Here is a 16,219-nt window from a genome sequence, read left to right on the forward strand (position 1 = left end):
TGCTGATCCCAACAGGGGCGGGCGACGTCCGGGCGCTGATCCCAGCGGGGCCGGGAGCTGTCTGAGGTGCTGAGCCGTGCTGCCCGGGCGGCACCATGGTTTTCGCTCCAGGTAAGGGCAGCTGCATCCCGATCCCAGCCGGATAGCCTCGCAGGAAGGCCCCGGCCGTGCCGGAGAGGTGCTGCGGGGAGTGGGTAATGGGTGAGGCAGAGCTGCCAGCAGGCAGAGGCAGGTAGGTTCAAACGAGGATGTTTAGCTTAGAATTTCTCAGCTGTGGATCCAAAGGTTATGAGGGTCACCCCTGTGGTTCTCATCAGGGACAGGAGCCTCGTATAGAAGTGTGCAGGGTGCTGTGCTTGTCAGACTGCACTAAAGAGTCACGAAGGGAGATGTGGCCTTTCAGTGACTGGAGAGTGAATCCCCCTCTGCACCCACAACAGTGGCTGCTAATATGACCATCCCTGAAACTCATGGAGATAATTTAAAATTTCATTTCCTCTTTCTTCCCCCTCAAAACAAAATAAGTATTTGAATGAAAGAGAACAGAAAGTTTGTTTAGTCCAGTTTTTACTGGACCTAAATTGAAGATTTCAGCAGTTCATGTCTAATGTGAGAGTTCACTGTATAAGAGTGCAGACTCTCTAGTGTATAGTATACTTTTGTGTTAACCCATAAAAGAAGCAAAACTACAGCAATTTTTTATTGGATTTGGTACATTCTGCCTGGAAATAGGCAGTTGGTTGTTCGGAAAAGGATGAGAGGGGTGAGAGGCCCTCCAGTAGCTCCAGGGTGTAAGTGTAAGTCATGAGTAATATCTTCTGTAGGGACATGACTTGAAAATAACTTCATTAAAAATGTATAACTTTCAGTAAAATAGTGGGTCAATAGAAAAGGGAAAGCAAACGCTGCAACTTGACAATGAATAACTATTAATACCTTTGTTTTGCAAAGCTAACAGAAGTTTTATCTTTCATGAAGTTGTATATCCAATCTCTGAAAGGGTAAGAATCCAAAAGTTTTACACTTTTGTATTAAAAATAAATCTCAGGTCTGACTTTGTTACCCAATTCAGTTTAATTTTTAAAAAAATAGTATCTCTTTTTAACAATCTCATTAATTTTGCCTATTTAATTGCCTGGTTGCTCTCTAATTTTATATGTTCATGTTTACATCATGCTCCGAAATTGGGGTCAAGTTATTTGTCTTAATAGAACAATCCACTGCTTTTTGTAATACATCTTCAGCATTAGTGGCTCTTTCCTGAACTCCTTTTGTCTGTCACACTGTCACCATTAACTGCACAAGTTTTTTAAATGCTCTGTGGGACTGGGATACTTCAGGAAGAGATTACTGCTAAAATAATGAAAACATGCACGTTTTTTCTCTGAAGACTGAAGAAGAACAAACCCCAAAGCTCATTAATAACTGCATGAATTGTTCTTTTCACAAATCTAATCCATAGACAGAAAAAAAATCCTCTGTCTAGAACTGTTTTATATGGTCATCCTTCAGTTTTCCTTTACTCAAAGAAAAGCCCATGATTTCCTTGCAAATGTTGCCATAAAATACTTAGGGCAACTAAATGAGAATTAGTAAAAGAGATGATAAAACAATCTATTGTGTTCAAACAGAGCAAGCCTGAGTAGATTCCAATTTTTTATTGCTTTTCTTCCCTGCAAATCAGCTCTGCCCTGGCATTATCTCTTCACCAGACATTAAAAATAAAATAAAAATTAAGAGGTTTATGCATCTTTAGCATCTTCATAGTACTTAAGGCCATATGATGTAAAAATACTATAAGTCTACTAAGAAACTGACTTTCATTTCTTCAGTCAACTTTCTGATTTTATCTCACTGTGATGAATGACCTCATTTTCTGTTCCATTTATTTGTTGGGGTGTGAAGGGAGAGGAAGTAAAAGATTTATCTAACTGTAACTGGTTAGGGTCAGAATTATAAACTTCCAGGATGGGATAGAAAAAAACAAACAAAACAACAATCAAGAGAAAATTTTTTTCCAGAAACAAAAATTATGGAAGTCATTTACCTGATAACAAAGATAAGATTTTGCAGATGAAAAGGATGATGGTCTTTTTCTTAAGGTCTTGGATATATTAATTCAGAACACTGAATTAATGGGCTACATTTATAAACTGGTAAGTAGAAGCAGCTTATCAAGTTTAAATAACTTTTTAAAAGGCAAAGCTGACTGACTATTTACTGAATACATACTTTCCTGTTAATCTTCAACTCCCTAAAACTTATTATCTCCTGTGTTGAAAAATACCACAACAAAGCATCACAAAAAGAAACAACATCGAAAGAAGCCTGGCTATTACTGAGATAGATAGATAGATAGATAGATAGATAGATAGATAGATAGACAGACAGATAAAAATAGAATAAAATGGCCAGTATTCCATGCCTAAATTGGACGTCCTGGCTCATTTTGACCAGTGTATTGCTATTTGTAGGTATGCAAAAAGGTATTCTTAATTTTCTACATTGATTCATATTCTTCCTTCCCAGTGAAAATTAACATTGAGACTGTTCCAGAAAAGGAACTAAGAGTGCATTTTTTCATTACTTGGTTTAATTTGACTGGGGCTTCATTGCATTGTCTTGTGCTGATTGATTAATGACGTGCTGATGTATAGGAAATGCAGTCCAAGTTCTGTGAGATGTCTGGCATTCATTTCCCTGGATAATTCACACATGTTGTGCTGCCCTTAGAATGGGGGATGACACATGAAATTCACACAAGCTACACGTTGCAAGGTTTAGTTTCTTTAATTTTCCTGAACTGAAGTACTTTAGGCAGTTTGAGATGTAGATAACAATATGTTATTTTAAATTGCATGTAAGGATGGAGGTACATATAAGACTGCAGTAGAGAACCATGCAATTTCAAAGATTAGACCAAAAAAGCAGAGAGAAATCATAATTTTGAATTGGCAGATCTTCTTGCAAAGTTTTTCTTAAATTTTCTTCAAGGGATGGTGTATTACAGAACTAGCCAGATTAGCCTATAAAATATTGCTAACTATAAATAATTCCACAGATTTAATATATGCCATTGTGAGGTAGGAAATGAAGAGGCATTAAAACATTTATTTGTTCTAACACATTAGTAAAAATTAGATTATGCAGCAAGGTTTCTGCTGATAGCAGATCATTAGTTTACAAGAATATAATCACTTCCAATATCAGCATTTACCAGATTTAACAGTAACTTTAAATGTTGCTAATCAAACTACTTTTTAGCAGACTTTTACTTTTCCAAAAATTATCTTGGGCATATTCCTTGCTTTCTTTAATTTCCAAAATGTTTTCCTAATGCAAAGATTAAAAAAATACTGTTTTCATATGATTCGTCTAAACAAACACAATACAAAGGTGATTTTCATGCTTCAAGAATTTGTTTCTGATGCTATTTTGCACAAATCACTCAAACACTTATGTCTAACTCTTACTCTGTAAAGCCATAAATTAAATACCCAAATAATAGAGTCTCATCACTGCAGGCCATAATAGTTTAATCCAGTACAAAGCTGTGATTTTGGGTTTGGGGATTTTTTTTGTTTGTTTGTTGTTGGCATAGTTTATTTTGGAAAGAAATCAATTTTGAACTGAATACCTCAAGAAAGACTGGAATATTTACATTGACAGGTTGTTTCAGGTCAAACACTTCCTTTCTTAAGCTTGTATCTGCTTTGAATCGTGTGATTTCATCTTTCAGGTGAATCTTGTTATTTGTCAGTGTAATTTGAAGAATTTTTTTACCTGACAGTTTCTCTGTAACTAGAAACTCAGATGCTTTATTCAACACCCTATAGTTCTAGAAGGAGGAGGAGGATATAGAATTAATTTTTGTATCAATATTTTTGTGTTAAAAAAAGTGTGAAAAAGTTTAAAGATAGACATTAGAGAAGTCAGAATGTTCACAGCTCAGCGCCTTTTTTGTGCAACAGCAACACCAACACCAGTAGGTTTTCAACAAGCTTTTCATCAGTGCAGCTGTTCTTGACATTTTTAAGCTGGGAGCAACACAGCAGACTTGTATAATGACACTGAAGATCAGAAATGCATCCTGTACCAAACATTTTAGGAATCTCATTACACTGCAATTGAAGAAATAGCAGCTGCAAACTGAAACAGATGTTCTTACTGGTCTGAATAGTCCTGATCTTCTCCAGTGGAAAAACTGGGATAACGACAACCTGTTGTGTTGCAGAATGTGAAGATGTGAAATTTCTTGACTTAATTTTTCTTTTTCTTTTTTTTTTTTTTTTTTTGATTACAGTGTTACAGGTACTATTGCAGATTCCTGACCACAATATCCAGATCAAGACAGTATGGAAGGGCCTGTTCATGAATGCAAAAATTGCTATCAATAACTTTACTTCTTTGAAGTGACCCTGTTGTGGGATATCTCCAGTGTTTGTGCTGACTGTGGTACTCTGGCACTCAGTTATGCAGTGCCTTTCATCCATGAGAACAAGACAGGATACAGTCCTTGTCCTTATTAACTGATGTGCTACATTCTGCTAATTCTCTGAGTTCTGCAGCTCCCCCCAAAAATCCCTAATAAAAAATGTAATTGTGTATACATATAGGATTCTTATTTGATAGCTTAATGTTGATAAAGTCCATGTGTAGGACATAATTTGAAAGTGAAAACCAAAACTATTTGTCAGCCTCATGCAGTCTGAAATAATGGAGGTTTTGTCCAGTATTTGTTATGGCTGGTAGTGAGTATGGAGGCCAGTTGCTGCCCAGAAGTGTCTGAATGCATTTACAGCTCTCAACAGTAGTTCAAAGTGTTTGCCACCTGGTAGGAAAAAATCATATAGGAGGAAATTCCTTATTCTCTTTTGCTGAAGAAAAATGTTTCTTGTGCTGACCTTTTCCCAGTGACACATTCATCTTTCCCCTGCTGTGAAACTCCACCAGCAGACCTCATTAGTGAAGTGAAAGAAATTTAGTTCATAGATATTCAGAAGTGTGATTAATTTAGCAAGTTAAGAAAACAATCAGCAGTCCCAGGTACAATGTTTCTTTAAAGTACAATTCAACATTGTGTTTAAAAATGGCACAGAAATATTGTTTCAAATAATTTTTAACAGAACTGAAGTCTTGAATAAGTGAGGCTGGCATATTTCACTTTGCTGTCACTGGATTAAATTCTATTCTGGTTAGGTGTGAGAAGAATTCTGTTATCACAGTGACTGTATATGGCCTATATTGAAGGAGTTGTTCATAGCTGGGGGATAGTGGTAATAAGTGATATAGCCCTTATTAACATCCTTACTGAACTGTTTATTGAGCAGGAAAGTCAAATCGTGAATGTAGAAAATGAATGTGTTACACTGACCTCCAAGTCATTGTTCTTGAAGGTGGATTGTTCTCTTTTACTTGTTATAGACATAAATAATATCATTCCAATCTTATAAGTTTTATTGTGCTAATGGAAATAAGTGCCCTTACTGTAAAATACAGTGAATGGTAGATTTTTTCTATACCTCCAATCTCATCTATTAAAGATTTTAAGGACATAATACATTGTATTATGTTACAAATACTAGGTTAAGCAAAAATTATTTGCAAGCAACGCATTCAAATTCATTTATAGCCTTTGTGAAGTTTTTTGGCTATTAGTTGCCCATGTGCATCATGTCTTTTACACAATAAATTGAAAGATTCTACAGAAATCTAGTGAATGTCAATCGGAACATAGTCTTTACTGGTGCTATCAGAAATGAAAAGCTGACCTGAGTAGCCCTAAAATGCTTCAGGTTCCTTTAGAGTGCTTTGCAATGGAAGTTAGAGGAGGTGAGCTCTGTGTTGCACTTGTCTGCCCTTGCAAATCCTGTGGTTGTGTTTCCAGAAGACGCTGTCTTCCTTCTAGAGAGTTTGAAAATTTTTTGCCTGAAGAAGTAAATTGAGCCATGTTCTACTCAGGCATTTCACTAGTGATAAGGCAGACATAACCTCCTGTGGATGACTTGTGCTTGTAGTTGCTTCACTTTGTAGTATGTATATTGATAGAATAACCCTGAATTTTCTGTCTTTGGGCAGTGAATCCACTCATGATTTATCAGTACAGAAGGGTTGCATATCCATTAATACTTCTGTTAAATACTGGCAGATCGACATTGCATTTTGCTTGAAGTAAGTTTTCTTAATATAGCATAAAATATTTCTCTGGGAAGACAGAGAATCAGTTCCAAGAGTGGAAAACAACATGGGATGGCATCCTGTTGCAGAGAGTTTCTGTCAAGATTACAGCTATGAAATTAAAAATTCAATAAAAGGGTTTTGCTCTTTCTAGGTGCCTTTTAGGTTTGTATAATCTGTGGTTTACTTTCTACCATGACTTTGTATATATACATGCATGTGTATATGCCCAAGGGAATGGCCTGAAGCTGTGTCAGGGGAGATTTAGGTTGGATATTAGAAAATGGTTCTTTACCCAGGGGGTGGTCATGGCACTAAAATAGGCTCCCCAGGGAGCTGGTCATGGCACCAAGCATGACAAGTTCAAAAGTATTTGGACAACACTCTCAGGCACATGGTGTGACTCTTGGGAATTGTCCCAAACAGGGCAGGAGTTGGACCCAATAATCCTGATGGGTCCAACTCAGCATATTCTGTAATTCTGAGATTCTACATATACAAAATTCTACGCCTACATCTATATATATATATGTATATGAGTATATAAAATCTCAGGCTTGGTTGCTAATAGCTGTATTTACAGTTTTCATTCTCCACTCACATTCTAAAATAAACAGGGAAATTTTTCTGTACTGCCGTGCATGTGCAAATTTAGGGCTTTTTGTGGGGGATGTTTCTTTTCCTGGGGGTTTTTATTATGGGGTTTGGGGTTTATTTTAGAGCTAGAGAAGGGCTCTGCTTCATCTGACATTTGGCCATACAATTTTTGATTCTGAATAATCTGGTTGAAATATATTGAAATATAAATTGAAATATATCTCAAATGTAGCAGGGCGTTTTCACTGGCTAAAGCAGAATGTTTGCTGGCTTTTTACAGGTTATGTAACCTTTTCCCTATTTTCTACACTTAAAAAGAAAAGCAGGTTCAGATATTGCAAATTTTAATTAACCTCTACATAGTTCTTTAAGACAAAACCCATGAAAAGTTATAGAAATCCAAACACAGCAGCTAGCAAAATAAGCTTCCATTGAAAACTTGCCATTTGCTTATGCTTTACAGTGGTGGATACTGAAGTCTTCTAACACAAAAGCTGTGTTTCAATGGGGATCAAAATGAGCTTTTTGATACAGATTCAGAAGACCTACATAAAAGTTATCTAGAATTCTGTGCTTAATGGGGTTTTTTTTAAGATAGGAATCTCTGAGCATCTGAACTGTAGAAAATAGAAGGCAGAGAGGGTCAGATGATGAGTGGTGTCATTCAGGGCCCCATCTTGAAACTGGTGCTCTTTGATACCTTCATCAGTGACACAGGCAGTGGGATTGAGAGCACCCTCTGCAAGTTTGCAGATGACACAAAGTTGAGCTCTGCAGTTGGCCCAGCAGAAGAATGGGATGCTGTCCAGAGGGACCTGGACAAACTTGAGGACCTCATAGACTTCAAAAGTCCAAGTGCAAAGTACTGCACATGGGTTGAGGCAATTCCAGAGATGAGCACAGACTGGAAGAACTCATTGAAATCAACCATGATGAGAAGGTCTTGGGGCTACTGGTGAATGAAAAACTGGATGTGAGCCAGCAATGTGTACTTATAGCCCTGAAACCCAACCATATCCTGGGCTACATCAAAAGTAGTGTGCCCAGCAGGTCTCCCCCACTCCACTCTGGTGAGATCCCACCTGTAGTGCTGCATCCAGCTCTGGCATCCTCAACACAAGAAGGGCATGGACCTGTTAGTGTGGGTTCAGAGAGGAGGAAAAAAAAAAGATGAACAGAGGCCTGGAGCACTTCTCCAATGAAGTCAGTTTGAGGGAGTTGGGGTTGTTCAGCCTGCAGAAGGGAAGACACTGGGGAGACCTTCAGAGAGACTTCCAGTGCATAAAAAGGGCTTATAAAAACAGGGAGATTGAGTTTTTATATGGGCAGATAGTGATAAAACAAGGGGGAGTGGTTTTAAACTAAAAGAGGGAAGGTTTAGATTAGATATCAGGAAGAAGTTCTTCACTGTGAGGATGGTGAGGTACAGAAACAGGTTGCCCAGAGAGGTTCTGGATGCCTCATGGCAGGGGGTTTGGAATTAGATGTTCTTTAAGCTCCCTTCCAACGCAAACCAATCTATGATTCTATGATAGTGATCACCTGTATCTCTGCTCTGGACCTCTCCCACCCTGGAAGAATTACAGCTTTTGTGTAGAGAGGTTTCTTATTTTAGTATTTGAAATGTGCTCTCTAAAAGAAGTAGGAAAATTGTGCAGATGAAGAGAATATAAATTTTTCATTAACTTTGAAGCAGCTGGTCCCAGATCCTCTTTAGGGAATATCTCCTTTTTAATACACTGAACTGCAGCCTAAGACTCAAAAACCCTGTTAAATTAATCTTAGTTTACAGTGTTGAATCCAGAAATACTCCTTTTGGGACCAAAATCTGAGTATCACATTTATGTGTTTGGGTGTGACAGAATTGTCAGTGATTAATATTTTTAACTACATTCAGACTTCAAAGATGAAAGATGCAGTCCTTAAGGAGTCAAGTTATTCCTATATGCGAAAATACCTAGAAAATATATAGATTGAAGTGTATAATCTGGTTTTAGTTAATATTATTGAACTATGGCAAGAAATCTTACTAAAACATTGAAAAAATGCTTAAGAATAGAGAGGTCTCAGCAATCTCTTAATCAAAAAAATCATTTTCACTGGCATATTTCAAATTGTATTGAATAACTTGCTGGACTCTTTAAAAAGATAGCTTTATATATAGCAAAAAACCCAAAGAGAATTTCAGATATTCTTATCTCTTAAGAAAGAGTAAAAACTCACTGGAAAAAAATTACAAAACCTGAGTTGAGATATAGCTAATGTCTGAATAAAAAGGTACAATGAAGTGTAGATATTAGTATGTCTTTTGAGACAGCTTATCTGCATTTCTGCTATTCTCTTTTGCCTTTATATTCCTCCTCTATTTGTATTCAGAGCAGAGTTATTCCAGCTTCATTCTTAAAATTTATTTTGAAGAGCAAAGTAGTCTGTGCTGGCCCCCTTCATGATACAGTCCCTCTTCCATGCTGGTTGAACAGCAAGAACTGGGTATGAGGCTAGGGCAGAAAATAAACCTGAACTGAACCTTAACTTCGCAACATTGACTTTCACTAGAAATCCCCTGCACACAGCACGTCAGGAAATTGGAAAAACACAGGGTCCTACATTAAAGTACTTCTGGCATTTCTGATATGTTCAGTGTCCTCTCTTTCTCAAGGAATCAAGGTAAATGAGTATTGTCTCCTGCTGCTTGACAGCTATTAGTCAGGATCTCACTGGGCTCTATTTTAGAGCATGAGAAATGGTACTGGACAGAATTAACTCTAGTGCAGTTAAGAATACATTTATTACTATTTTTTTAATTTTAAATATTAAATTTGTAACTTCATTGTAGGACCTTTTAATGAGGTGTCTGAGCTCACACCATTACTGACATTGAGACAAATTGGGTTTCTAATTCTGTAAAATATTTTAATGACTCTCATGTGCAAAGTTGGTTTGTGCACATGTGTTGGAAAGTCTTCAGCCCTGGCTGATTGCCATGTTCATTCACTCTGAATGTAATTAAAATGACTCATCAACATTTCCTGATTTTGAATCTCTTCTTCAAATTAGGCCTCTTGTGCTGAAATCCCAGCACCAACCTCTAAAGCAAATCAAAGAAGGAGAAATCTTAACCACTTCAATTCACAGGTTACAAAGTATTTGCCAGAGGAGACTCACCTGGAACTTCTATGTTGTGGCCAACAAGATGGAGAGATATGTTACTGCCTAATGGCAAAGGGAAGCTAAAAAACTGAGCTTGGTTTCTTGTAGAAGAATATCAATATTGATATTGATATTTGCAAAGAATGTTAATGTTAATTATTACAACATTCACACATACATGATGTCATTACAAACCTGCCAGATTCTGTAAGGTTTTTCAAAATCTGTAGTTTGTAAGCACAATTTACATCACAACATGCAGCTTTTTGCTGTATGCACAGCTCCCATGCATCCACACTGGACCTTCTGATGAAGTCGAATCATCACGGTCTTGTCTATTGATACTTTCATTCCATTTTAAATTTTCATTAGTACTGTCAGCTGAGTTAAAAAATTACAGTAATAATTTTCAATAGAATGGAGAGATTTTCCAGAGATCAGAATTTTTCCTGAATGAATAATAATAATAACAATAATTTTATTTTAAAACTAATTCTAATGCTGCAGTGTTGCAGGAAAGAGTAATCATTAATTATTGCAATCCAAAGCAATATATTGCTAAAACTAATGGTAAATTTTTAGTTAAAGACTCTACCTGTATAATCTTATGTAAATTTGTAGAAAAATATATTTACTTCTTGGCTCTTTCAGCTTCAGAATTGTTGCATAAATTTAAATTTTAGCTAACAGGGGAATGCATTATGTGTAATTCTGAATTTTAAATTGATCAGAAGTTTATTTAGGGAAATCAGATTTTTATTCTTATTTTTAGATACAGTTAAAGTTCAAAGTGGTTTATACAACATACAGGAACAATAAACCTTACGAGCTTTGAGGAAAGGTGAGTGTAAAGGTCTTTAGCTCCTCACTGTTTATTGACGGCATTAGTGGATCTGGGATAGACTTGCATCTTTGCAAGATCATGCCTGTCATAGCTTACCTTCATGATAGTATTCCAAATAATCCTAGGAAAATGTACAGCAAGGAGCTTAGCTGTTGATTCAAACATATTAGCCATTATTGAGTGTTACTTATTAGGAGTTTTTTATAAAGGTGTAATAAATTTAACTTCTAGCTAGCTGAAAGGAAATAGCCCCAGGGGATATCAACAGAAAGTGCGGGAGACTACTTTGATTGCAGGCTGGAAAGGAAGTGACTCAGGATACTTTGAAGAAAGTGAAGTGTATAAATGAGAGAAGGCTGATGTGCAACCAGAGTAAATTTCCTAAACATTTGATCTCTAAAAGCTTTTTCTCTTTTTTTTTTTTTTTCCATGTATAACTTTCTAGAATATTACATAGTGTAGAAATTTCTCAGAGGATGTAAATCTTACATGCAAGGAGTCCTTAGACTTAAACTAATATTAGTTCTATTAATTGAAATGAATACTTGGAATTTACTTCAAGTATTTTTATTCTTTTTCCAAACTTCTGTCATATTTCCCTTCATGGGGAACATCCTCAAGCAAGCCAATTTCAAGGCACTGATACATACTACTAATTTTAGGTAGAAATGGAATGTGTGACTGACTCCTGCAGCCAGTCCAAGATTTTGATGTTTTTTGGATCTCTCAAACTGTATTTTGGATTGCAGAACCAGACCAGTGTTTAAAAGTTATTTTTCATCTGTTGAGTTAGTTGGTATTAAATTTATGGAGAGTAGCACAAGGTAATAAAAACATGCTAAAGAGGCTTCATCATGTATGGGTGATAAAATTGCTGGTTTGTATTTAACATCCCTCAACCCAGATATTTCACTCCTCTATTTACGGGATTGGGGTGCTGAGTATGAGGGGTGAGCATCCAAAGATAGAGGACAAATAAAGATTTTCTAACTTCAAGAGGAAAATATAGTCTTTAGAGAAGGCAAAATAATAGGCAGCATGTGTTTCTGCTGTTGTTCAAGCTTTTCCCAGAAATTACTTCAAATGACATATTTGTCATGGAATTTTAACTTAACAGTTATACTTCAAATCTTAAAAAAATGGTAGATAAAAAAGAATTATATTTTATCATCTTAGTAACTCTCATTTTGATTAGCTAAACATGAAACACCTAGCCAGCAGGAACTATGTCCTTTTTTAACTTGACTGAAAATGTGCAGTTCTTGAAGTGCCTAATTAATTCAATAGGCACTCGAATTTCTGCCTGGATGTCCACAGCAGTCTGTATTTCAGCAAGGTGGACATAGATATGTTCCAGCTCAGCCCCTTTGGGATTCTTGTATGAGTCATCTCTGCTTTCCTTTCTTCTTGCTCAGAGTAGGTCCAGTGTATCAATAAATAAGTGAGCTTCTCAGGAAACAACTATCCAACTGCTTTCCTTGAAATGAATAATTGGAAGAAGAGGAGGTAGTGGGGACGCTTTTTTGGGAGATTGTTGTTTACTCATTCAGAAAGTGAAAACGTTTTGATTTATCACAGTCTAACCAGCTAAAATCACAGGACTGGAGTAGGTTTGTGGTTGGAAGGGACCTCTAAAGGTCATCTTGCCCAGCTCCTACTCAAGCAGGGTCATCTAGAATCACTTGCCCAGGATCATGTCCTGTTGGATCAGCTGTAATGGATACCATATACCCAGGGGAGCTGGATGTTTGTTTTTGACTGCTTGAAATCTCTGGCAGTGCAGCTCCTACAAATAATGGTCCCAACACAGGCTCAGACCTGGGTCAAACACAGTGCCAGACATCACCCTCCAAAATAACTATCATTTTCATTTGGTTTCTCATTTATCTGGTCACTCTCCAAAATAACTATCATTTTCACTTGGTTTCTAATTTAGATGGTCTACACAGGCTGCCAATGGTCTCGTTGTTCACATCACCCCGGGCCAACAGCTTTGATTCTTTCTGTCTCTGAAGCCAATTATCTTTTGTTATCTGGGTTGCTATCATCCTAACCATTTTACACAAATATAAATTAAGTTTATTCAAGCTGCTTCATTTCCTTTCTGTGCATACCTAAACCCTCAGAGGCTGGGCAGAGGTAGTCCAGAGGTTTTGGGTTCTCTGTTCTTGGTTATCTCAGCAAATAAAAGAATCATCTAATGGCTTAGAGCTAAGCAGACATACTCTACATCTCACTTATCTGTGTGGTGCTTTCAGACAGGTTTTGCTCCTGAATAAACAACTGAAAAGCCCAGAGAGAAATGCACTTGAAATCTCTTTTTGTTCAACTGACTGTTGCTATGGATGACCTTTCTAAAGTAAAAATATTTAAACATCAGATTTTGTAGATTGATTGGCAAGGACCAAATAAATAACAAAGCATCCCTAAGGAGAGCAAACTGAGTAATTTTCAACAGCGATGTGCTTAATAACAGTATGTTTTCAATTATATATTCTGGGGGTTTGTGGCTTTGAGGATTGGCAAATTTTTTATATTTCATATAACCTCATTGTCTATTCCAACATATTCATTTTTATTTAGAATTTTATGTTTATTCCTGCTTTCGTTAATACATTATCTTCTGAACATCAGATGTGTTGACTGATCTTTTCCAGCCAGGCAAGAAGACTAATTAGATGAGTGATAAAATGTGAGTTCATATTTGAGTAGTAAAGAATTATTATACTTGATCTGTTAAGTAACATTTAATTCCATCCAAAACCACACTGTTTCAAGTGCTGAGAAGTGGAAGAAACTGAATCAGGGAATCTGACTGTTCCAAGAATTCAAGTGATTTTTTCAGTCAGCTTTTCCAGTTTAAAACACTTTTCCTATGTTTTAATCTCTTACTTGTCTTTACAGTGAAGTGATGAGTACCACAGACCTGGACACAGCACACCAGAGTCTGACAGGGACTGAGCATAGGGGTAGAATCACCTCCCTTTGCTCCTGGCCATGCCCTTTTTGTAAACACCAGCATACATTTCTGGACTACAATACATCTTAGTTCCAGCTTTTTGTCTACCAGTATCCCCAAGTACTTCTCCACAAATCTGCTGGTAATAAATTCACCGCCCAGTCTGCATTGATATCAGGCATTACTTTGATCCAGGTGCAGGACCTCTTGTCTCTTCCCTCAAGCATGTAGCATATTCCCTAAGGAAACAAGTGATTCTTCTTTTCTTTCTATGTTAAGTTTCCTTGAAAAAACCCTGAACATTGGGAATTCATCACAATTTCAGATATGCACCTCTCATAAAAGCACCTGATCTTTAATTCACTCTGTTTGATTTCTCTCAGGACACAATTCTTAATATATGTAATTAAAACAGACAGTAAACTACAAATCCTATGTAATGAAATACTTGAGCATAACAGTCAACTAAGAAAGAACTGAGATGAGTGTCTTTAAAAACTTTAAAATCAAATCTAGTGATGTCAGTAGCACCTAGTGTAAGCATTTCAATGAGAAACTGATTTCCTATATGCCAATAAGTGCAAATAATAATTATTTTTTTAAATCAGTATCAGCTGTGACCATTACAGACTATTCTATATTGTCCAAATTGCCACTTATGTTAGGAGTCAAAATACTTTTAAAGACAAACCTCTTAACATAAACTACTCTTCCTCATTACCAGATGTCAGTAGTCATACTACATCATTTTTCTCCAGATTTTAAAACTTTAGCCAAACAAGGAAGTTTCACATGAAAATATGTATTTGACAGGTTGTCATAGAAATGTTCTCTGTTTTACTTACAGGAATCTGAGTATTTCTTAATGTTTTGCTGATATTTTTGAAAATCTTTCTAAGGGTTAATAAACTACACTAAACAAAATCTTGTACCTCAATTGGGATTTGATGGATGAAGGCTTTCAATCTAAAGTAAAAAAAAAAAGAAATGTTAATGAAACAGTGTTTTTTTTATGTGGTGGTAAGGGAGTACATGTCAGACTTGCAAAATAAAGTCCAATTCCCTATTGAGAAACACAGCTCAAGTCAAAATGGATGTGATTCACAGCTGGATGAGAAAAACTTTCCTGTCTTACAGCATAACACATCTGTTCTTGTTTCAGCTGTGAAGTCACAGCTGTCCCCAGCGCTGGGGAGTGGGTAATTGAGCTGTATGACTCAAAACCTCCCCTTCATTCAGTCCTGTGGTGCTGAGCCCGCACAGGCACTTTCCTCCCTAATTTATCTTCTTCAGTATTGGCAGATTTCCTATGTAATAAACTGCCCTCAGCCACTCTGTGATTTTGCTTCCCCCCTCCTCTTTTTCTGTCCTTCACGTTTTCATGGACTAGCCCCAAATTCTTAGCTCCTTTTCTTTTTGTTTGGCTCTGGCAGGTGAGAAGCCAGGGCTGGAGCAAGATGAAGTTAAGCTGCAGATTGCCAGCAAGCAGATTGTGCAGACTGCCATCCTCCGAGCAGTGCAACAAGTTTCCCAGGAGAGCCAGCAAAAGGAGAAGCGAACAAACACCGGTACAAGCCTCCAACTAGAAAGAGGAAAACTAACCAAGAAGCATGAAAAGAAGTAAAGGAGGAGATTGGGGTTTTTCAGCTCCAGTCTGCAAGTGTTTTCAGCCTTCTCTTTAGTATCAGCTGTATTGCTAGTGCAATGCTACTGCTGTAAAGCAAACCAAAGTATTATCACACCTAGACATAGGGTAAAACTGCAATAGTCCTCATCTGAGAAATACTAAGTGCATTAGATGAATGACTCCATATTTATGCAGTGCCTCTTAACAGAAACAATATAACCATAGCTGTAAAAGTAGTTTCAAGCACAAGCTCTTATGATATGAGCTTATTCTCAAAAGCTTGTTGCCAGTGCACTTTCATGCTAAGTTCTGCGAGCACCATTTACGTCAGTTCAGCTGGACGGACCCTTCTCTGCGTTACTGGGCTCACTGAAGCTCTCTTGCCTGAGGAAATCGTTTATTGTCAGGCGTAGCAGAATGATTTCAGGCTCCCTTGAAGCACGGGTTTGTACTTTGCTTTGATTAGATATGAACTATGTGAGATGGCAGTATAAAGTGGATTTGGTAAGTTCTGTGAACCAGTGTATTTTTTCATCTTGGGGGGAAAAAAAAAGCAATCCAGTAAGACTGCAGTGACTGTGATCTATGACTATGATCATATAGTTATGATCTATGTCTTTTTTAAAAAAAAGATAAATACTGAAGTTTTAGTCTACTTATTTAAATACTTCTATACTTCTGCATAGAAATCACTTGTGCCTCAACTGCTCCTTTTAATTTTCTTGGTATTGAAAGAAAAGGAACTGATGTGGAGAAAAGGAGTTGGCCAGAATTTGCTCCAGTTTTGCAATTCTTCTGGGTCTTGATTTACAGACAGTGAAGACTGAAGTGTCTTAAAAAACGGGGGGTTGAATATATTAATATC

General features: G+C 36.9%; 1 protein-coding gene across 1 annotated transcript; it reads left to right on the forward strand.

The window, feature by feature from the left end:
• AKAIN1 (A-kinase anchor inhibitor 1) lies at positions 1 to 15,592 on the forward strand. Its single transcript, XM_059489296.1, has 2 exons — positions 1 to 111; positions 15,161 to 15,592. Exons 1-2 carry the CDS (start codon positions 96 to 98, stop codon positions 15,349 to 15,351), a joined length of 207 nt encoding a protein of 68 aa, XP_059345279.1. The 5' UTR covers positions 1 to 95; the 3' UTR covers positions 15,352 to 15,592.
• The last annotated feature ends 627 nt before the right edge of the window (positions 15,593 to 16,219 follow it).

The sequence above is a fragment of the Ammospiza nelsoni genome, chromosome 1, assembly GCF_027579445.1.
Source record: "Ammospiza nelsoni isolate bAmmNel1 chromosome 1, bAmmNel1.pri, whole genome shotgun sequence".
Classification (NCBI taxonomy): domain Eukaryota; kingdom Metazoa; phylum Chordata; class Aves; order Passeriformes; family Passerellidae; genus Ammospiza; species Ammospiza nelsoni.